Source organism: Moschus berezovskii, chromosome 20, assembly GCF_049115385.1.
Source record: "Moschus berezovskii isolate FMDL1 chromosome 20, NW_MosBer_1.0, whole genome shotgun sequence".
Lineage (NCBI taxonomy): Eukaryota > Metazoa > Chordata > Mammalia > Artiodactyla > Moschidae > Moschus > Moschus berezovskii.
The window spans coordinates 39,822,520-39,844,943 of NC_142479.1; the positions used below are offsets into that span (position 1 = coordinate 39,822,520).

The 22,424-nt window shown below is 51.2% G+C and overlaps 1 protein-coding gene across 4 annotated transcripts; it reads right to left on the minus strand.

Moving 5' to 3' along the window:
• Window positions 1-1,533: 1,533 nt before the first annotated feature.
• On the minus strand, window positions 1,534-22,074 carry ALOXE3 (arachidonate epidermal lipoxygenase 3). 4 transcript variants are annotated; one of them, XM_055406450.2, is made up of 15 exons: window positions 21,638-22,074; window positions 20,806-20,920; window positions 19,613-19,694; window positions 18,945-19,064; window positions 18,513-18,638; window positions 15,854-15,957; window positions 15,166-15,338; window positions 14,273-14,416; window positions 13,961-14,164; window positions 13,793-13,879; window positions 13,099-13,268; window positions 12,407-12,528; window positions 7,685-7,785; window positions 6,951-7,121; window positions 1,534-2,547 (listed from the first exon to the last, which is right to left on the minus strand). In XM_055406450.2, the coding sequence occupies exons 1-15, from the start codon at window positions 21,782-21,784 to the stop codon at window positions 2,368-2,370; spliced, it is 2,046 nt and encodes a 681-aa protein (XP_055262425.2). In that variant the 5' UTR covers window positions 21,785-22,074; the 3' UTR covers window positions 1,534-2,367. The 4 variants fall into 4 exon arrangements, with proteins under 4 accessions (XP_055262425.2, XP_055262418.2, XP_055262421.2 ...); XM_055406443.2 differs by having other exon boundaries at window positions 20,806-21,010; window positions 21,638-22,073; XM_055406446.2 differs by lacking the exon at window positions 13,793-13,879 and having other exon boundaries at window positions 20,806-21,010.
• Window positions 22,075-22,424: the final 350 nt, after the last annotated feature.

The window sequence follows — 22,424 nt, forward strand, 5'->3', positions numbered from 1 at the left end:
ATCACCAACTCAATGGACATGGGTTTGGGTGGACTCCGGGTGTTGGTGATGGACAGGGAGGCCTGGCTTGCTGCAGTTCATGGGGTTGCAAAGAGTCGGACACGACTGAGCGACTGAGCTGAACTGAACTGAGAACAGAAGCAGAGAGGTCTCGAGGGCTTACGCCAGCAATTAAATACTCCTGCCTGGAGATGATCCACATCACTTCTGCTCATAGCTTGTTAGTCAAAACTCATCCATGACTCCACCCATGCACAAGAGCACCAGAGCTTGAGTCTTCCATGAGTTCAGAAGAGGAACCAGAGCTCAGTGGCAATGCTAACAACCTGACACCCAGAAACTGGATTCTCAGGCTTTGCAAAATACCTTTTTTTTTTTTGGTAAGAATGCAAGATTTATTCACATTAGAAAACCAGCATAACTCACTTCATTAACTAATGGAGAAAAAAATTATAGGCTATTTATTTATTTTATTAACTTTTTATTTTATATTGCAGGAACAGTCAGTTAACAACGTTGTGATAGTTTCAGGTACACAGAAAAATCACTCAGCCGTACCTAATACCTATGTTTTTTGTATCAACCCCTTGAGTCTAGCGGAGAAGGCAATGGCACCCGACTCCAGTACTCCTGCCTGGAAAATCCCATAGACGGAGGAGCCTAGTAGGCTGCAGTCCATGGGGTTGCTAAACCCACTCTAGTGTTCTTGCCTGGAGAATCCCAGGGACGGGGGAGCCTGGTGGGCTTCTGTCTATGGGGCTGCACAGAGTTGGACACGACTGCAGCGACTTAGCAGCAGCAGCAGCAGCAGCTTGAGTCTAGATACTCTTTCACCACCTGATGGATGACACACTCTGTCTGGGAGGTGAAGGAATGTAGGGCCTGGCTAGGTAATAGGTTGAGCTGGGAGGCTTCCTGTCTCCAGAGCAGCTATTCTAGGGACTCATTGTGGCTCTTTCTTTCTCTAATCTCTGAATAACCCACCTATCTACATACACACAGGTACAAAAAGAAAAATGAAATGGGAGCCAAGTATACTGATTTGGGGGCTTCCCAGCAGTTGCTTGGAGAAGGCAATGGCAAGCCACTCCAGTACTCTTGCCTAGAAAATCCCATGGATGGAGGAGCCTGGTAGGCTGCAGTCCGCGTGGTCGCTAAGGGTCGAACACGACTGAGCGACTTCACTTTCACACATTGGAGAAGGAAATGGCAACCCACTTCAGTGTTCTTGCCTGGAGAATCCCAGGGGCGGGGGAGCCTGGTGGGCTGCCGTCAGTGGGGTCACACAGTCAGACACGACTGAAGTGACTTAGCAGCAGCAGCAGCAGTTGCTAGGGGTAAAGAACCAGCTTGCCAATGCAGGAAATGTAAGAAACATGGGTTCAGTTCCTGGGTGGGAAGGCTCTCCTGGAGAAGGGCACGGCAACCCACTAGTAGTCTCTAGTATTGTTACTTAGAGAATCCCCATGGACAGAGGAGCCTGGCTGGCTACAGTTCTTAAGGTCCCAAAGAGTCGGACACAACTGAAGCGACTTAGCATGCATATTAATTTTTATTGAAGTTTCTGGGCTTAAGGACAGAAAGTGGGTGGTGGATGATAGATGGCATAGGAAAGAGTTGGCAAGAGACTCCACACACACATACACTCAAGCCAGGGAGCTTGGCCCTGAGAACTACAGTTAGAGGTACAGGTAAGCTGGGGTCTAATTCTAATCCTTCCCCTAAAGATGCGGGGGTCAAAGTGGACCACATGGCAGATCCAGAGCACACATCCTTCCTTGTCCAGTTTCCAGGTTCTTCCAAAAGAGGAAGTTGGATTGGGTTGGTCCACTCCAGTGTTCTTGCCTGGAGAATCCCAGGGATGGGGGAGCCTGGTGGGCTTCCGTCTATGGGGTCACAAAGAGTTGGACACGACCGAAGTGACTTAGCAGCAGCAGCAGCAGGATGGGAGGAAGGTGGAAACAAAGAGGTGAAGTAGGAGAAAGAATTTTGGAATGAGAGAGGACTGGGAAGCCGGGCTCAGAGTCCCAAGCTGGGCCTAATGGGAGGAGGTAGGTTTTTCATTGAAGATGGGGTATAGGCTAGGCTTTCAGAGGAGCCTGCCCAAAGGAGGACAAGGGATGATGGAGATCCTTCCTTTCCAAGGGCCTGTTGTGCATTTGACTTCAGTCAGCAGATTCTCACCGCGGACACTGCCGCACTGGTCCCTCACAGCTCAGGGCCCAGTTCATGTGATGCTAGAACCATCGTGGGTGCAAAACGCATCGAGAAAGTGCAGGCTGATCAAGAACAAGGGGGACAGAAGGGCCTGGAGGATCCTGAGAAGCTGGCCCTCCTCACGCTAGCGCTAGCGGTAAGAGGAGGCGGTTAAATGGAAACGCTGTTCTCAATGAGGGGAGGGTCCAGGTAGGCGTAGGGCAGCGCCAGGCCCCGGTTCCGCTCCCGGATGTCTCGCGAGATCTGAGCCAGGCGGTTCTGGAAGACAGCGATGCTCCGGCGCGGGGCCTCCTCTGTAAAGTGCTCGTCCGGGTAGGTGCCCAGGGGCCGCTGGGAGAAAATCAGGTGTGGAGTCAGGGTGATGTTCAGGGCTACATTTGTCAACAAATGCAGTCAAGGTGGCTTCTAAAGACAGGCATCACCCAGCCACGGCCACTGTAAACGCAAACCCTTGAAACGCCGGAACCACCATTCCAGCCACCTGCGCAGAGCAGCCTGCCAGTCCCTAAAAAGGTCCCTTCCTGTGCCTGGGCCACTGCTCTATGAATGAAACATAACCACGTCCGTAACGCTACTGAAATCAACATAAACGTCCCACCAGATATGCCCAAGAATACACAAAAGGTAACCCCTGGAGACAACCAGTTCTGAGGCGTCTCCCAGTCAGCCACCGTTGCCAGCATAATCAGTGTCATCATACACTCATGCTTTCCAGCCTAGCCAACCTCTATTCAGAAATAGCTCAATGAACTGAAGTCAGTCCCACCCTGTGGCAGAACAGGACTGCCCCTCTGGGCTTGACCACAGTATACCACCAGTTCACCATCAATGTTCCTGGGGCCAGCCTCTTAACCAGCACACACGCTGCTCACATAATAAAACTGTTGCCAACAATCCTGATGTTTAAAAAATTCTTTGCCTTGTTTTATTGCACCAGTAGAGCCTCCGGAAACTGTTAAATCACAGCCTTGTTTTCTCCTCCCTGACTTTAATGACCTCTATTGTTTCAACATAAGGCCAGTGTTTTCTTTTCTGAAACATCAAAACTCCATAAGGGGGTTTCATCTTATACTGAGTTTTTATTAGTAATGGCTATTCTCATTTATCAAACACTTTTTCAGCATGTATTGATTAAGATGATTACATGGTGTTTCTTTACTGATGTAATGATGGATATTGTTGGATTTCATCAGGCTGAACCTACCTTTCATTCCTAAGTTAAACTATACTTCATGATCAATTATTGTTTTACTATATACAGTTGGCTTTCATTGGCTAATGACATATTTTTAAGATTGTTATAGCTAAGTGGAATGAGTTTATAATTTTATTTTTTTAATTACAGTGGACATGTTGCAAGGGCTTTACATGGACCATCACAAAAGGACAACAATCCAATAAGACAGGTACTTCATCATTCCCACTTTACAGATAAAGAAACTGAGGCTTAGAGAGGCCCGATCACATATCCAAGGTCACATCGGTGGGAAATGTGGATCTGGGACTAGAACCCTCTGAGACTCACTTCTCTTTTCTTAAGAGCACTGCCCTTGCCAGGTGCTGGTATCAGGGTTACCAGTAAAATGATTTAAGAAGCTTCTACTTTTTTCTATACTTTCAAGTAGTGTGAATGATTTAGGAATTATTTGTTCCTTGAAGGTTTAATAGAATCTCCCTTTACAAGGAGAGGGATCAGATCTTTTACAACCCTTTTCGTTTATGTATGGTTTTCACCTCTTCTGGTATTTTGCTTCTGTTTTTTGTTTGCTTTGGGTTTTTAAGTTTTCCTTTAAAAATTAGTTATTTCATCTAGGTTTCTAAATTTGTTTGCATAAAACTATAAGTAATATTTTCTTCTAATTTTTCCATTCTTCTCATACCTTTTCCATTCCTGATGTTGTACATTTATGTTAATATTTTTCTTGATTTGAATCATCTCTGGTTTCTTTATTTTATTGGTCTTTTCAAAGAATCAGTTTTATGTCTTATTTACCAGATCAACGTCTAATTTCTGAAACTATAGTGTCACTATTGATAAAGCAGAGCACAGAAACATGAATGACTGGGTTCAATGCCTAATTACTAGCTGTGACCTTGGACAAACTGCTTGGTGTCTCTGAACCTCAGTTTTCTGCCCTGTAAAATGGAGCTACCATTTATTGGACACTTATTTGCCAGTCACTGTATTAAGCATTTTAAATATAGCCACTTATTTCTATTTGTATTTTGAAATATTGCACATAAGATACCTGAGTTAATGACTGACACATGGTAGATTCTCAGGAAGTGATAGGTGCTATAAATTATTGTTGTTATCGTTATGACTTTCCGGATTAGGCTTCCCACTGGCTTATGAGAAAGGGAACTCTTCACCCTCATCCTCTTGTGTACTCTTCCAGTGTGATTTTGTGACTTATAATAAGAAAAATATATTTGGTTTTGCCTTTCCAGCACAGAGCTCTTAATACCCTTATAACTGCATAGTGATAGAGTGTTAAGGGTTTCTTTTGTTATTCATAATAAGCCCTTTTCAACCCCACATAAGCTTCTGTTAACCAGCTGACTTCTGGAAATTCCCAGGGTTGGAGGCTGGTTGCCAAAGGGATCAAACTTGTGATTAGGTTAGAACTTGCAGTCTCACCCCCAGCCTCTGGAGAGAGGGTAAGAACTGAAGGTTGAATTAATCCCCAGTGGCCAATAATTGAATCAATCATGCCTAGGTAATGAAGCCTCCATAAAAATCCCTCATGTATGAGTTTGGAGAGCTTCCAGATTGACACCCATGTGGAGGTGCTGGGAGAGGGCCCAGAGAGGCATGGGAACTCCACGCCCTTTCCCACACTCCTCCCTCTCCGGAGCGCCTCCATCTGGTCATTGCTGAGTTGTGTCATTTTAGCATGAGCCAGTCATCTAGTAAGTAAATATTTTCCTGAGCTCTATGAGCTGTTCTCAGCAAATGATCAAAACTGAGGAGGGGTTGGTCAGAAACTCAGATGATAAGCTGGACTTGCAGTTGTCACCTGAAGGAGGTGAGGAAGGTGGAGAGGAGGAACAGTTTTGTGGGACTGAGTCCTTCACCTGTGGGATCTGACACCTCTCCAGGTGGACAGTGTCAGAATTGAGTTCAATTAGAGGACAATTGTTAGATTTCATCAGGGGCTTCCCTGGTGACTCAGACCCACATGGAGGTGCTGGGAGAATCTGCCTGCAATGCAGGAGACCTGGGTTGGGAACATCCCCTGGAGAAGGGAATGGCAACCCACTCCAGTATTCTTGCCTGGAGAATCCCTGTGGACAAAGAAGCCTGGAGGGCTACAGTACATGGGGTCGCAAAGAGACAGACACAACTGAGCACCTAACACAGAGGACACCCAACTGATGTTGAAGAACTGCTTGGTATGGGAACCACCCCCATACATTTGGTGGCTGGAAATATTGAGGGAGAGCATTGAGAGCAGTAATGTAGTGTTCTGTGAGTAGACAAAAAACAGTGTTTTTCCTATGCAATGACTGAAATGAATGTCTCCAAATCCTTGGGAGGCGAGACCAGAGAGGAGCAGCATCTGGGGATGAGTTCCTGCCTTCCCAGGCGAAGAGATGATAAGTTGAATCTTGTTAGGGAGATAAAATATTCGTGCCAAATGGAGTCAAGTGTGAGAAATGAGGATATCACAGCAGAGAGCTTGGGGACAAGACCAGGAGGGCAGAGGCATGACTGATGACCCAGTGTGTAAATGGAGATAATGGTAATTGGTGATTCAAGGGCTGCTCCCCTGGCCTGGCCTAACTGATAGCCTCCTTGCTGTCGGTCCTGCCTCCAAAATTACCCTTCCCATCCATCTGCATAGCCACAGAAGCGCCCTTGCAAAAACACAAATTCAGCCATGTCACCCCAGGCTTAAACCCTTCAATGGTTCCTGTTTGTCTTTTGAACAAATAATTGCAGCCACACTGGGCTGTTTATGCTCCTGCAAATGCACCAACAGACTCTTACTTCACTTTGCTTCACTTGGTAGAGTCCTTACCTCTGCTTAGAAACTAACCCTGCCCCTCTTTTGTCTGCCCAACACCTCCCTGCCCCAAAGATTTCATCTTAGATGTCACTTCCTCCAAGACATCTTCCCAGGTTTGCCTGGATTTCGTCAGGTTCCATGAGGCCCCATTCTTACCTCTGTCACTGGGCTGTAAGCTTATGTACAACATCAAGGTTCATATCTGCCCACCAGTATCTGGCACTTGGCAGGTGCTCAAGAAGTATGGACTTAATGGAGGAATTCATGAATAATTACTACGACACTGTGGTGCCCTTTTCCCTTTCCCTGTGTGTCTCCTCAAGTAGACCATAGGATTCTTGCAGGCAGAAAGTTCTCACTCAGTGTTATGTTCCCAGCACTGTGTTGACACATGGGAGGGATCTGGCAAATGTCTGGGTGAATGGATGGGTGACTGATGGGTGAGTAAGTGGTTGGATGGACGGATAGGTGGACAGACTGGTTAAACTGGTGAATTAGATGGAAGTTGTGACCCAGCCACTAAACTGGTATTTGCTTCAGTGTGTCTCTGGGGCCCAACTATCATTTCCTGAAGAAACTGAAGAACGCAAGGCAACTCAGCATAAATGCCAGATGTTGGCTCCCAAACTCCCTTGGACAGCTACCACCACCTCCACTACCTGGTCCCTGCAAATTCCCCCCAGCCCCAGACACCCCACCACCACCACCACCACCACTCACCTGATCCTTGGGCTCTTGGCTGACCAACCAGAAGAGGAGAATATTGTTACAAGTGGTATTCACTTCCGGGAGGGTGTCCAGGTAACTCTTCAGGGTGGTGGTCCCCTTGGTCTGCGGTGGGGGCTGCCTCATGGATGACGGGGCATTGGGCATCCAGGCCCCAAAGTCATGCTGTGGAGACCCCCCACCCCAAATGAGTCAGTTGGCCAGAAAAGAAGGACCATCTCCCTCCTCAACATCCTTGTTCCTGCCCCTGCCATCCTAGATCTTGCAGTTGGGAAATAAGGGGGTCTTTAAAAGGGAAGCGAGGAAGAGGGTGGCATGAGCCTGGGTCACCCCTTGTTACCCCCCTACCCAGTGTTCCAGGACTGGGTGGTGTGAGTCACCCAGGAGGGAGGAGGACCCAGAGTAAAGAGGTCACCCGAGAAATGAGCCTTGGGCTGGCCTGCTGCTCCACCTGGCCACATCCTGTCCACAACAGGAGCCCCTCGGAACTGCTCCCTCACAACCCAACCTGAGTCACCATTACGAGCTTGGACCGAGCTCTGCTTCCGTCATCAGTCAGCCCCAGTGCTGCCCTCCACCCAGTCGCCACTCCAACCCCAGCCCTGTCCATAAACCCATCACAGCCTTAAACCTCCCACGCTCTCAGCCTGAACTCTGGCCTCACATCCACTGCTGAGGCTAATCTTATGTGGCCCAGCATCCCCCAGGCCTGCCCTCTGCAGCCTCACCTGCCCACTGTTGACAGCGGCATGTTGGGCAGAGCAGTTGAAGATGATTGCAGTGAGGAATTTTACCAGCTCTCCCTGGGTGCACAGCTGGCGTGGGAAGCCTAAGAGTGAGGGGAAGGGAAGAGGGTGTGGATGGAAGGGACCAGATTCCTGAGGGCAGCTCAGGACTGTGGCTCGCTGCAGGAGGAGAGAGAGCAATACAGACTAAACATGTGGCTGCCACAGTCTTTAGACTAGCATTGGGATTGGACTGAGATTAAGGAAATGGGCTTCCCAGGTAGCTCAGTGGTCAAGAATCCTCCTGCCAATGCAGGAGATGAGGGTTTGGTCCCTGAGTCAGGGAGATCCCGTGGAGGAGGAAAGGGCCACCCACTCTAGTATTCTTGCCTGAAAAAATCCTATGGACAGAGGAGCCTAGTGGGCTACAGTCCATGGGGTCGCAAACAGTTGGGCACAACTTAGCGACTGATCATCACACCAGGTTACGGATGGTCATCAGCACGGTGTGGTCTCTGAAGTGGGGGACTGGGATAGGGCTAAAAAACGCTGAGCCAGCAGAGGTCACAACAGAAGAGCCAGGTTCAAGGGAACAGAACTTCTGTCTGCAGCTCGTTTTAGTATGTAATGATAGAATTCTACCCAATTCACCAAGATTTGCCTGAGCACCCAGGAGCAGATCATCTCATCCGCTGTTGGGTTTAGTGGCAGAGGCAGATGGTCAGAGAGGGTGCTGCTTATAAGCCCACAATGATGGAAGCAGAGGAAGGTTTAAGGCCAGGGCTCAGCCCTTTGAGGAGATGGCAGGTTCAGCAGTGGGGCTGGGTAGTTAGAGGAGGCTTTCCTGGAGGAAGAGAAGGGGCCTCCCTGGGTAGAATAATGGAAAAAAAAGAAGAGGCAGGCATTTTCAGGCTCAGCCCTTGGTCTTCTTTTCTCTGATCTCACTGGTCTCATCCAAGACTGTGGCCTTCACCACCTCTCACTGGCTGATGATTCCCAAGTTCACATCGCTCCTGCATGCTGGACTTGACAGTGGGTATAAATCTGCAGCTGCTAGTTGACACCTCTTCCTGAGTGTCTATGAGGCGTCTCAGACCTGATACCTGCCAGACCTCAAGCTTGACTCCCTACCCTGCACGTTACTGAAACCTGTCCCCTGTGGCCACGAGTGGGCCCACTTCAGCGCTCTCCATTCAGTTGCTCCAGCCAAAGTCTGTGCACTCGCTCCCCCTTTTATCTCACAAGTCAGCGAAGTCTTGCAGAAGCCATCCTCGTGCCATCATCTCCAGTCTCCACACCACCCCTTCTCCTTCGTCTCACCCTTGGATGAATCTGACTGCTTCCACCCTTGCCTCTGACAGTTTATTCTCCACATAACAGCCAGATTGAGTGATCCTTCAGAACTATAAATCCAGTTATACCACCCCTACCTAAAATGCGTTAAGGACTTCCCACCTCACTTACCTCACCATGGCTCTACTTAAACTGGTTCTTATTCCTTCTCTGACTTCATTCCCTTCCCTACTTTTCTCCCTCGCACCTACTCTACTCAGCTACACAGGTCTGCTGATTCCTTAAACCTGCCTGCCCCCTCCCACCTGAGGTCTCTGCACTGATTCCACTTCTGTCCCTACACTCTTGCCCCAGTTATCCACAGAACTAGCTCTCTCCCTTCCTTCAGTCTCTAGCAGACAGTACCACCTAAAAGAGGCCTTCCTTGACCTCCTAACAGAAGTAATCTCCCTACCTCGACCCGCTGTATCCCCTGATGCTATTTTGTTCTTCTTTTTAACCACTTGACATATTTGCTGGTTTAGTATCCATATCTCCCCACAAGAATGTTAAGCTTCTTGAAGGCCAGGATTTTTGCCTGTCATGTTCACTGACAAACCCCAGCACCTGAAACAATACTTAATAAACATTAACAGTATTTAATAAATATCACTGGTTGAATGAAGTGAATGCACGAGAGGGTAGGAAGCCGGAGTGGGCAGGCACAGAGTCAGAAGCAAGGTGAGGGGACAGGGAGGGGACTTAATTGGATGTGAGGCTACAGCACTTTGCCAGGCAGGGTGGTTTCTAGGGACTATTTCAGAGGATTACTGGGGTGGTGGCCCTGCCAAATTGGTGGCAGGCGAGTGGCGAGAGCCTGGGAGGGGTAGGATAGGTTGCAAGGCGGCTGCCATGTTGCAGGAGTAGTGAGAGGACTAACACTAGGGTGGTGACAATGGGAAATGATGGGGACAATAGCACTAGCCACTTAACTGGACTTAGGGAGAGAGGAAGACATCAGGGAACATGAGTCAAGATGGCTCCAAGGTTTGGAGTCAGGCTGACAGGAAAGAGGCTGTTGCAACAGAGCAGATGGAAAGGCTTGAAGGAAGGACTGGGTATCTGTCTGCCTGGGAGTGTGTGGGAATCTTCCGAATGTGCCGTTCATGGTGGACAGAATAAAAAAGCAAAGTCAGATGACATATGGAAATTCTTCTGTAGCACATATTATTGTTTCCCTTTGAAATGTGGAAGCCAGAGGCATGCTGAGGTTAATGAATGAATGTGTTTTACCTGAAAACATGAGTGTAGTATAAGTTTGTGCCAGTTGGAAGAGATGTTTGTCAATCTGAAGAATCTCCTGATGTATTAAGTCAGAGACAAGTTGAATAAAGAAAGACAAGACAGTTGATCCCACTCTGTGTCTTGAATAGGAAACAGATAACCCTGAAGAGAAAAACAGCTGCCCGTGGAGGAGAAGCAGTCAGGATCAGGATGCTCCCTGATTAACAGTAGGTTTGCAAAGCACAGGGAGGGGTGGAGGGGGACTGTCCTAAAGTAGAAGAGACTTCAGAGTCAAAATGAACATATATGTCATTTGGTCCTTGACTGGCTCCAGAATCAACAGGATCAACTGAGGGAGAATGGGACAAGTAAGAGGGTGATGTTGGAGATTAATTGCCAGTTTTGTTAAACGTGATGCCAGCGTTGTGATTGTGTAGGAAAGTGTTGTGGGTTTTTTTTTTTTTGAGATGCATATTAATTAGAGGTAAAATGTGAAACATGTGTAAATAAAAGCAACAACTTAGTCAAATATGGTAGGGTGTTAGGAACTGTATCTAGGTGGTGGGTAAACTGCATCTAGGTGGGTAAAAGTAGAGTATCATACTCTCTACTTTTCTATATGTTCAAACTTTTGTTTGAAAAAAAAAAGCTGGAACTTCCCTAGTGGTCCAGTGGTTAAGACTCCACACTTCCAATGCAGGGGGTACAGTTTCAATCCCTGATCAAGGAAATAAGATTCCCGAAGTGAAGTGAAGTGAAGTTGCTCAGTCGTGTCCAACTCTTTGCGACCCCATGGACTGTAGCCTACCAGGCTTCTCTGTCCATGGGATTTTCCAGGCAAGAATACTGGAGTGGGTTACCATTTTCTTCTCCAGAGATTCCCAAGGGACTAGGAAAAAAAAAAAAATGCTTTGGAGCCCACTACAGGTAGGACTATAACAGCTGTTCATTCTGTTTCCTGTTGACCTGAGACCATGCCTCCTCCGCAGGTTTCCCCAGGCAGGTATTGCTCTGGGTGGCCACCAGAAGTGCTGAGTCAGCTAAAAGTTACATCCCCTGCTAAGAGAAGACATCCCTGGCAGTGAGAGTCTCCCTCCACTGGAGGCTGGACATTTGTGCCACTTTGAGCCTCTTATTCTCTTCCACTCACCCAGATAGAGATGCCTTGTCTGCACTTTCCAGTGCCTGAAATACAGGCCGTCATACACTGGCACCGGGGAGGTAGGCTGTGAAGAGTGGCAATGGCATGTATGACCCAAGCGAGGCCAGAAGTCCTTCTACAGAGGATGACTTGTAATTTTCATGTGCTTGTCTCAAGAGTGACAGTGAGAGAACCAAAAAGGAAAGTTTCCTCAGGGAATGGGGAAGCGGGAATTTCCGAGTCTCGAATCAGCTATAGAGGAGAAACAGGAGAAAGGATCGTTCTGTTAGGGAGGGGTAGAGTGAGAGGAGACAGAGATCCAGGACAAACCAGAGCTGGAATCAGGATCAGAAGGCGGCAGAAGCCCTGAAAGAAAGGGGAGGTCAGAAAGACACACCCTCCCTCCCTGGAACAAAGGGAAGACTTTAAGGAGGGGAGGGCAGTCGGGGGCATCTGCTTGCACTTAGGTTAAGCAGAGGAGGCTTAAGAGGACTGGTGTCAGCTGGGTCTCAGAGGCCTCTCACGCAGTGTCAAAAGTGAGGGGAGAGCCAGGGACAGGTGACTGGTGTCAGTGAGGGGGAATCAGGCAGCAGCAGCACCAAGCTACTCCATGAAGCCACAAGTGACAGAGGTTGGTGGCTGGAGGGGCTACCTGGCAGGATAGGCATAAGAGGGTATGTGAGAGAGTTCCAGAATCCTTAGTGCTGGAGGCTGGAGATGGCTTCGAACACAAAGCGACACATCCCCAGATCTCAGCAAGTGAAGATGAATGGGTGGCAAAGGTCGAGCAGGGACCATGTAGTGGCTGAAAGCAAGGGCTCCAGAGATGCTGGGAGCTGGCTCTGGACCCTGCCTCTGCCACTTACTGCCAGTGCGGCCTTCTCTATACCTGTCCCTTATCTGTTCAGTGGGGCTAATGATGGCATGTGCTTCAAAGGCTGCTCAGTGAATAAGAACTGGGGGCCTGGCAGGGCCAAGGGGGATAGCGGGTCATTGGGTCTGTGGTTGGGGGGATGGGGAGGGGATACCTGAGCTTTCCCGGCCCAGAAATGCCTGAGCAAAAATCTCTCCGACCCAGGCCTGCAGCTCTGAATCCTGCTGCACAGATGCGTCACTGGTATAATAGTAGCACACGATTTCTGAGACGAAGCTGCAGGAGAAAGATGTCCCTGCTCCAGCAGTGACCCTGGGTTCAGGCCAACCCCAAAATCAAGGCCCAAGGCTGCTCAGGCTAGTGCAAGCTAGCTGCCCAGAGTCCACTGCGAGTCCATGGAGGTTCAGTGGGGACTCCCATATTCAGTTGGAACCACAGTGCCCAGGCTTCCCTCAAGTCTCACTCCACTCCAGAGTCATGGGTGCTGAGGAGAGCCTGACATGAGGCCTCCCCTCCCCACCTGGGAGAAAGGAAGACCCGTTCACCTGGAGGCCCCGCCCACACTGAACTGTTGCCCCTGCCCTGACCTCTCAGGACTCTGTGTCCTTCCCGTCCTCTGCCACATTCACACACAGCCCAGGCCCTCCCCAGCCCACAGCTACCTGCCATTTCATGAGGAACCCCAACCCCCAACTCTCACCCTTGTGGTGCCCCTTGCTGGGCTCAAAACACCTGAAACCCCTGAGCACCAAGAGCCACAGCCTACATGAGCTCACGGATCCACACTGTCCCCTTGGCCAGGAGGCCCTGGTGAGGCCAGATTGGCCACAGGCCCCAGGCCCACACCTCTCAATGGCTGCCCAGATCTTCAGGCCGTCATCTCGGTAATGGTAGTTGGGGATATCCAGGACACCACGGGTCCGCAGGCTGTCCGGAAGGCAGAAATTGGTGTAGGTGAAATGGGCCAGACCGGTGCTCATGAGGTAGAGGAGGCCCTGCCTCCCAATGGACGTGACCTGAGGACACAACACAGCTGGTCTCCGCAACCGGCCCAATCCCCACCCCAAAGATGGGGCTAGAGACTCAGCAGAGGGAATTTTCCAGTTAATCAAGCATCCAAGACCAAGAATTAAACACACATAAGAACGGGACGTGGGCTGCGCAGGCAGCGGCCTTACTGCGTTCGTAGGAGGTAATCCTTAGGTGTTTTGTAACTAAAAGAAGGAACTGAATCCCTGGCGAGCCGTGAAGGGAGCGCCAGCGCGGGGTCAGCGGGCAGTTGTGCTCAGGCTGGGGTACCTTGTCCACCTCCAGGAGCCTTTGCAGTCGAGCTTGATGAGGTGGGGTGGGTGGAGGGGATTGGAGGGAGGGAGACGGGGTTGTGGACGGGGCAGGTAGGAGACTTGTGGAGAGGGGTGGGGCTTGTGGAAAGGGGTGGGCCGGAAATGGGGAATGGGATTAGCGGTCCCACGGGGTTTGTGGGCGGGGCAAGGTGCCCTCGGGGGCGGAGCCCCGGGGATGGGCAGGATGGAAGCCGCACCTTGTCCACAAGGCCCTCAGGGTTGAGCAGTGTAGCACGGGCGATGGTGTTCACCTGCAACGTGTAGCGAGTGTGGGGAAGCAGAAGCTGCGAGTGGGATGAGATCACAAGAATCGAAGGTCAGGGGAGAAGGCCACCGTGAACCCCCCACCCGAGGGTCACCCAGACCTTGTAGATAGGATGGCAGAGCGGCAGCTGACGCAGCGTGGCCATGGCGAAGGCCTCGCACAGCAAATGTGTGCACAAAAAGTGCGTGTTGTTCTCGTGCACCAGGAACTCAGAGTTGCGCACCCACGTCTTCGCCAGCAGCCAGTCCCAGTCGGTGTCAGTGGGCAGGAAAATGGGGCTGTCGGGCCCAGGGGTCTGGCAGAGCTGCATCGAGGAGTAATAAGGGGATGAGGCTTTAGCCTGATAGGTGCCCCCTGAGGCCGCGTTCCCGAAGCCTGGTCCACACCCCCTCAAAGCCGGCTGCAGGCTCACCTGGATGGCCAAGGGCACCAGCGCCCCCTGGGGGTTGAGCCACAACAGGCAGAGCGGGGCGGCCACGTACTGGGGGCGGCCGTTTATGCAGTGGACCGGGACCTCCGCCAGGATCCAGTAGTCCGCTAGGAAGATGTTGCCCCTCTGGGGAAGGTGCACGGAGCCTTAGAGTGTCCTCCGCACCCGCGCTCTGCTTCCCTCTCCGTTCTCTGTCCACTCCCACTCCAGCCTGGGCCTCAGTGACGCTTGGTGCCTGCACTAAAGGCCAGTGTTGGGAATCTCACCCTTCCCAGAATGTCCGGAATGAGGTCCAGCTGAAGCCTTCCTTGTGCAACCTCTCACCTGGCTTCCCAGCCTCTTGTACAAGCCAGGATCCTCTCTTCCTCTCCCCATCCCTGGTCCTTCCTATTCTCTCAACTCAGATGACTTGAGTGTATTCAGTATCAATAAAATCAACACAGGAAGAGAATTAGCCAAGCACAACTCCAGCCTTCTGGAGGATGCCTGAGGGCTTGACTGGGTCAAGATCAGAGACTGGGTGGGTCATCATCGTCTCCCATACCCCCATTGTTCCTGCTTCTCCAAGATCGTCCTTGCTCTGTCTAGTGGTGCTGCCTTTGGCCTGTCCTAAAACAGCTTTCTTTGGGCCTTAGCACCTGGGATCTTGGAGGCCCCAGAACAGGGACAGGGCCTCCCTCCTACAAGCTGTCTGCTCATGCATACCAGTTCACCAGGCCCCGTCTCATGCCTCAAGCCTGAGGCCCATGTGGGCCTTGCCCATAACTGTTCTGCTTAAAAGGTGCTGGGCTGGGGATGAAGCCTACAGGCTGGATGCAGCCATCCCAATCTTACCCTCCACACCCGTCCTTTCTCCCTACTGGCAGCTTACCCACCTCTAACTCTGTCTGCAGGCAGGTGCCTGGTCCCAGCAAGGGAGCCACCATGTCATTGGTGATAGGCAGCTTGCTGGGCAAGCTGGAGAGGCAATGAAGCATGACAGGGTTGACACCGTTCAGGTACTGGTACCCGAAGAACTGGTCTTCACACCAGTGCTCTCTGACGTACTCTGGAGGACAAGAGAGGGGCCAGTTGAGCTGAAACCACTTCACTAGACCCTGCTCAGCCCAGCGCTTTACCTATCACTATGGTTTAGTCTTTCCTCCCAGCAGTCCCATGAGTAGGTGTAATTATATCTTCAGTTTAACACAGGACTCTTAAGAGGCAGAGTGACTTGCTCAGTTGGGTGGCAGACTCGAACATATGTCTGCCCCAAAGCCCATACCTCCTGATGGCAGGGGTAGGGGAAGAGAGGGGAGTGCACCTGACCAGGATCAGGACTCCCTAAGTGACCCTTGACCTCTGCTCTGTCCCCACTTGCCTATTCTTATCCCCACCCAGAGGAAGGAGAGATGGGTTTCTGAGGGGAGTCTGGGAGAGTGCCCCCAGTGGAGTCAGGAGCCCTGCCTACTGGAACCCCACAACCCCTCTGCAACCAGAATTCAGCTTTTTCCCAGAATGAAGCAGAGGAGCCTGAGTACAGGGTCGAGTGGAGAATGGACCTCTCCGCCTGGCTCTACACACCTGAAGTGAGGGTCTTGTGGCAACGCATGATATTCCGGATGTCATCCAGCTTCTTCCAGGAACCCCTGCGGTCCAGCAACCCTCGAAGCTTCATGCCCAAGGACCTGTGGGAGGGGAAGTTGGGCTTGGGGCTGAGGGCTGCCATGGGCCCTGGAGGAATTTGACAAGGTCAATGATCAGAGCAGAGGTGCCTAACAGTCCATGTGGGAGACAAGTCTAGAGGCTAGCTGAGGCTTTGTAAGGGTGACTCCACATGTGTGCGCAAAGATGGCACACATAGTGCAGACCAGTTAGCTTCACTGGTATTTCATCGTGCTTTCTCCAAGCCCTCATCTTATCATAGACCTTCACTGGCTCCCCTCTGCCCACATGACAAAGCCCTGGCTGCTCAGGCTGCCTTGGCAACTCCCCACCAGGTGATTTCTACAACCTATCTAGCTTTTTTCTAGCTCGAGTGCGCCATGTGCATTTACCAAGGCTCATCACAGCCTTCTCGTTAAACATAGCCAGAGATGTACATTGTACACTGAACTGGTAACAGTGGGCTTGCCGGCCTGCAGGCTGTGCACTTTTCATTTTGTGGATGTCTGTGCTATTTTGTTTTGTTTTTACAATGAGCATGTATTACTTTATATTCAGAAAAAAATGCTTGAAATGAAGTCTGCTTTCTCCCCTGTCCAGGGCTTATTAAGCTGTGCCTCTCCTAGAGAACCATCTCCTACATCTCCACCTCATATCAAGCCTAACTGTTCTTCTGTGTGCATCTTAGATGCAAAGTCCTTCATGAGGCATTGTCTGGTCATCCCCCAAACATACACCTTGTATGTCTTTCAAAAAATACCCACTACTTTCTTCGTTATATTGTGAACCCTTCATTATGTCACTACTCAAATCAACTTCTGTTATACTGTGGGCTCCTTATGGCCAGGACTGGGCTGTGTTTCCCTGACATACCCAATTTGTAATAATCACTCACTAGCTAGGCCAAGTCAAATGGAAGGGAAGGGAACAGAGGGGCAGGCAGGTTTGTGGCAGTCGGTCAATAAAGTAAGCTGTGGTAGGAGGCAGATGTATTATGAAGAGTGTGGGCACCTGGAGAAGGCATGGGGGCAAGGGGGCAATAGTGACCTGACAAGCCCAGGGACAGGTTCCTACGTGCTCAGTAAGGAGCCACTCACTCCTTCCACAAACCTGTGCTGAGCGGCTGCCCGCCAAGAACCCAGGGGATGGGAAAAGCTCCATAGGACCATGGTCATTAAAACAGAGGCTGAGGAGGCAAGAGAGGAGAAAGAAAAGGCCTTCCTTTTCCAAGGCCTGCCACTCACATCCTTTGGGGCACACTGCAGTCATGCCACACTAAAGCCCAGTGACTCCCTCCCCTCCATAAATGACCAGAGACTGCCAAATGCCAACTCCTCTTCCCACTGGACCTTCTCTGAGCCCCACACCGGCAGTCTACTTGGTTTCCTGAGCCCTCCCCTGCCTCGACCCACATATCCATTTGGAGACCAGCTCAGGTGATGCTTGCTTCTGAGATGCTCCTTAGTCTGGCCGGGGCCTCTCAGCGGGTCCTTGTCCTGAAACCCGAGCCCCCTTGTATCTGCCTGTGGACACACTCAAGCTCCATACCCCGCCTCACCCTTATATCACCTCCCACACTAGTTCTTCCGAAGAACTAGTGTGGCACTGAAGCCAAGAACATGAGGATCCGGCTCCTTGCCGTGGCCTCCTCTGGGCCTCCTGATGCAGCAGGTAGCAGGTGGCTGAGCCCCACAGAATGACCTGTCTGCCCAGGACCCACCCATTCCCCCTCTACTTTCCTCTCTCCCAGCCCAAAGCTTCAATCCCATCTGTCTCCCAGCAACCACCTCCTGACCCCTGCTCCTGTCAGGACCAGATGTCAACTGGACCCCCTCCAGCTACATCACACTCAGAACCTGAGACTTGAGCTGCCCGTGACCCCACCAATATTAATTAACTGCCTTGCAGGTATATCTCCCCAGGGGAGCCTGTGAGTCCATCACAGCTAAGACTATATCCTAATAATACAACTTTTTGTGCTGGATATTAGCTTTTTTTTGGCTGCACTATGCAGCCTTCAAGATCTTAGTTTCCCGACCAGGAATCAAAGCCCTCTAGGGGAAGCATGGAGTCTTAACCACTGGACCACCAGGGACGTTCCCTGGATGTTAGCTCTCTAAAGAATTCGGTATGAATATTATTGTCATAAATTAGAAAACTGTTTAGAGGCTTTGTGAAAATCAAGGTCATAAAGCTAGAGTATTGGCCAGGAAATTGAACCTGAGATGTCCTGACCACCTCATTAAATCTTAAAGCCTGGCCCTCTCTGGCCCTGCTCAGCCTGGTCCCACTAGCAGTGACTGGGACCGTGCTCTGCTCAGAGTAACTGCTCAGTTAATTCTATTGGTTTGAGGACTGGAAAGAGAAGGAGAGTTTAAGAGCAAAGAGGTGATGATGGGGAGCTAGAGAAGAGTTGCTTAAAAAGAGAGTGGCGATGGGGCGGGGCAGGGGGAGGTGAAGGAGAGACTGGGGGTGGGGGGAAGGAGGGGAGACAGGGGCAGAGATGTAGATGTGATTGATCAAAGGGACAGGGGCAGAGGGAGAGGGAGCAGGAGTGCAGAGAGGGCAGTGGCCTCACGCGGGGATGGCGTTGAAGAGCAGCGACGTCGTCTTGGTGGCGGAGTAGCGAATATTGGGCTCCATGTGCAGCAAGGAGGGGATGTCAATTTTCATGGGGAAGCCAGGCAGGTACCGATTCCCACTGCTGAGGAGCAGGGAAGCAGAAGGACAGAAACCAGTCAGAGGGACCTGCAGCCCACTCTCCTTAATTCCTCCCCTCTCTCCTCCCAGAGAGTCTCTAGACCTCTGCTCACTCCAGGCACCTCCCCTGCCCTCTCCTCTGCTCTCTGCCAGACTCTTGGGGCCATCCACACCCATTCTGCTCCAGACACTTGAATTAAACTGCATTTGTCACAGACCATGAGTCCCAAGCTGCCCAGCTCAGTCCTCACAGCAGATCCTTCACTTCATGCCCTTCCAGTTTCTTCCTCAACTCTCAGTCCACCCTCACCTGTCACCTGGGTCTGCACAAGGCGCTGTCTTGGTCAAGGCAAATTTCTTATCTGACTCCATCTCCTCAAAGCTGCTGACATCTATAATGCGGGGGAAGCCAGGGGCGTAGACTTTCCAGCTTCCAGGGGAAAGAGATTGAAGTGGCAAGTGAAGCTTAGGGTAAACAGAAGCCTTAGTTTTAAAAGACACAACTTTAAATTGAAACTCCCAGAAACTGCCCAATTTCTAAGCAGGTGACAAGGAATTGAAGTATGTTTGTTTTTTTTCCCCTGAAGACACTGGGCTTCAGATCTGGGAAGCATTTGAGGTTGGCATGAATATCCAAACTGGTTTAGAGTTGGGTTTGTGTTGAGATCAAGATCATGGCTGGTTTGGGGGTGAGGCTCAGGATGGGCTGAAGTTGGTCAATCCTAGGGTCATGTCTGGTATCTGGGTCACATCAAGGACAGCTGAGGGTTGAGTGTGGATCCATTGATGGTATCGGGGACAATTATCAGTACTGGTGTTTTGGGCCTGGACTCAGGTCAGCATTACATTGAGGTTTAAATGAGGGTGGTGATCAGAGTTGGGCCCCCAAAGTTGGAACTGAGGTTAGAATTAGTAACAGTCAGATTAAGGATCAGGTCAGAGTAAGATGGGAAAGAAGTCAAATTAGGCCACTCTTACCGGTAGCATTCTTGTCGGGCCTGGAGTTCCCGTTTCCTGTGATCCAGAAGGAGGGGAAGGGAGTCCTGACAAATAGTTCTTGCTGTGGGTAATGAAGATTACTCATTGGTAAGCCTCTTTTCAAATGACACCTCCTCCAGCATCCCTTTCCTGAGCCCCCCAACCCTTGAACCCAATCCCTCAGGGACACTGTTGTCCCCCATTCTTTGTGCATTCATCAGTAGAAAGGATTTGGGACACCTTCACCCCCAGATTATAACAACTCCCTAATTGTTTGCATGTGTCTCCTTTTCAAGACTACAAACTCCTTGCGGGCAGAAGTCACATGGTAGTCATTTTTTGTATTCCCAGCATCCAGCATGATGCCTGGCACCATACACAAAATACACACTTGACACAGGACTGGTGAACAAACATGTTTTGTGAAGCGACGGGTGGATGTTTTGTGGTGACAGATAGGGGTTTGGAGTGCAGTCTGTGAGGAACTCACAGTGTCAGCAAGGGTAATGTTCACTCACCTGACCTGACCTGACATCATCTCTCAGCCCTAAGATTCATCTCCACACTCAGACTCACCCAAGTCTTGCCTGTCTCTGGATGATGTGTGTGGGGCTGAGGGGTAGAGGTCTAGAGACTGAAGTAGCTTCAGTCCAGCATCCTTCAAAGCCCCCCACCCAAATTCAAGAAAGAACCTGAACACCACCTCACAGAACTTCATCCACACCAGGAAAGCCAGTACTAGTTGGCCAGGGCCTGTCCAGCTAAATTCTCTAAACATTCAGGGCTTCTCCCTGGTTGAAATTCAGTAACTCCCCCTGCAGGTTAACTCCTCTCAGAGGAATTGACTCTGGGGAAGGAGCAGGGTGACGGTGGTGAGCATACCTCCCTCTCTGTGTGTTTCTGTGCCTAGGACTCTGAGTGGTATGCGTGTGTGTGAGAGTGCACACCTAGACTGGGTGTGTCTGCAGAGGGTTACATACTGCCCAGAAAGCGCCTGCATTTCAGGGTGTTCGAGGCTTGAATTTTCAGAAAGCACCTGCTTGGGATCCCTAAGTTGCAGTTACCCTAACTCCAGCCCTGCTCTCTACACCCTGAGCTCTGTGAGAGCCACCCCCCCACCCCCCACCGCCTCTGCTGCGCCTGGTCCCAGCAGATGCTTCTGAAGCCCAGGCCAGCCCTTGCCTCTGACACACCTGTTCCTGGTCGAAGCTCGATGGTGCAGTAGCCCTCCATCCACTGGTAGCAGGGGAAGTGGGAAAGGGTGCCGTCGGGGGCAGTGATGCAGATGCTGCTGCAGTACCAGGAGTCCTGGGGGAAGAACGCATAGCGCTCCTTGTGGAGCCGCAGCAGCAAGAGCTCACCCAGCTCCTCTGAGCAGCGCACCTTGTACTTCTGCACCTGGGGTGGGGGTAAGAGAGCAAGCCGGTGAGAGGCGAGGAACAGCCAAAGTCGTCCTGCACCTGAAAAGTGCACCTATACCTACGCCTTCTTCACCTCCGCCTCGCCTGACATGTACACCCAAGCTGCCTGTACCCCATGCAGTGCCTTGGCGTGAATTACAAGAAGGCATCCTTCATCTGGCAGAAGCTGCTGCAGGAGCCCTGTGTGAGCAGGGTGCATTCTGGCTCTCCCGAGTCTCCTTGGAGCCCCCACCTGATGTCAGCCACCTGCCAACAGTGCTGGGGCCTGGCAGAGTCAGGTAGACCCCTCTGGAGAAGAGGAAACCTAGGCTCAGAGAAGGCAAGCAGCTTCCCCCAAGTCCACCTTCAGTTATTGGAGAAGGAGCTAGGAAGCCAATGGAATTCTCTGGAGCCCCTGCCCAGGGCTCCTCCTTCACAGCCCTGACTGGGTAGGATTTATGATCCCCAGGAAAGGCAGGGACCAGAATGGGGTGGCCACGAGGTCAGGGCCGGCATCCTGAGTTCTGCAGGATTTGATGAGCCCTGGGGAGAAAGACCCTCCCCTCCTTCAGGATTCCCTGCACCTGGTGGCCCTCAGGGTCGCCGCCTCCCTCTCTCTACTCACCGATCCAGAGGCAAAGTCCCTGCCCATGCGATCCAGTCGCTGCTTGGGGCTTTCACCATATGTGCCCACCAGTGTGACAGAAATGTTGTCCAGTGTTCCAGCCATCAGGTAGGGACCAGTGGTCACACGCACGCGGTACAGGGCCATGATGGGAGGAAAGAAGGGCTGCCCCAGCAGCTGGCCTGGAGGAGGTGAGCCACAGACCAGGCAGGGCTGGGCTCCTGGGCTGCCGACTAGGTGGGCCTGGGGGGTCAGGATGGGCCTTTGAGGAAAAGCCCAGCTCTCTCCGGGATGCTCTAGGGCCCACTCACACTGGCTCTGTCTCCAGAAACTCTCTGTCCTTGCTAGCTGCGGGCTGGCTCTTCCCGCCCACAGCCTTTCTCCCTACTAGTTGCTTGTTCGCCTCTTGCAAAACCGGTCCCTCTGGCTGGACCAGGTTCACCCAGATAGCTATTAGGAGCCTGGGTCCTACTGGGAAGGGAGGGACCAGATGCCAGAGGGAGACAGGCATTAGGTGACGCCTGCATGATTGGGACATTGATCTGTACCTGGTCAGAAGCCAACTGATGCCCTGTCCGCCCACTCCTCAGCCTCCCGGAAAACGTTTCCTCCTCTCTCCGTCAGAACTGGGCACAGGGCACCCGTATTCCTAATTGTGAGTCATCCGTGTGAGTCACTATAGACAAGTGAACCATAAATCACATGTGACTACAGCCACTCGCGAGTCGAACATGCATCTCTGCACATGGCATAGGAGTCATAAACAGCCCTCCTGTCATCTCATGAA

Coding starts and splice junctions, on each gene's coding strand:
- ALOXE3 (XM_055406443.2), bottom strand. CDS start 21,784: ATGGCCCTGTACCGCGTGCGTGTGACCACTGGTCCCTACCTGATGGCT. Junction 21,011..21,637: donor GGGACTTTGCCTCTGGATCG/GTGAGTAGAGAG, acceptor CCCCCACCCCAG/GTGCAGAAGTACAAGGTGCG. Junction 14,165..14,272: donor TGGTGCCCTTGGCCATCCAG/GTGAGCCTGCAG, acceptor TCCTCGATGCAG/CTCTGCCAGACCCCTGGGCC.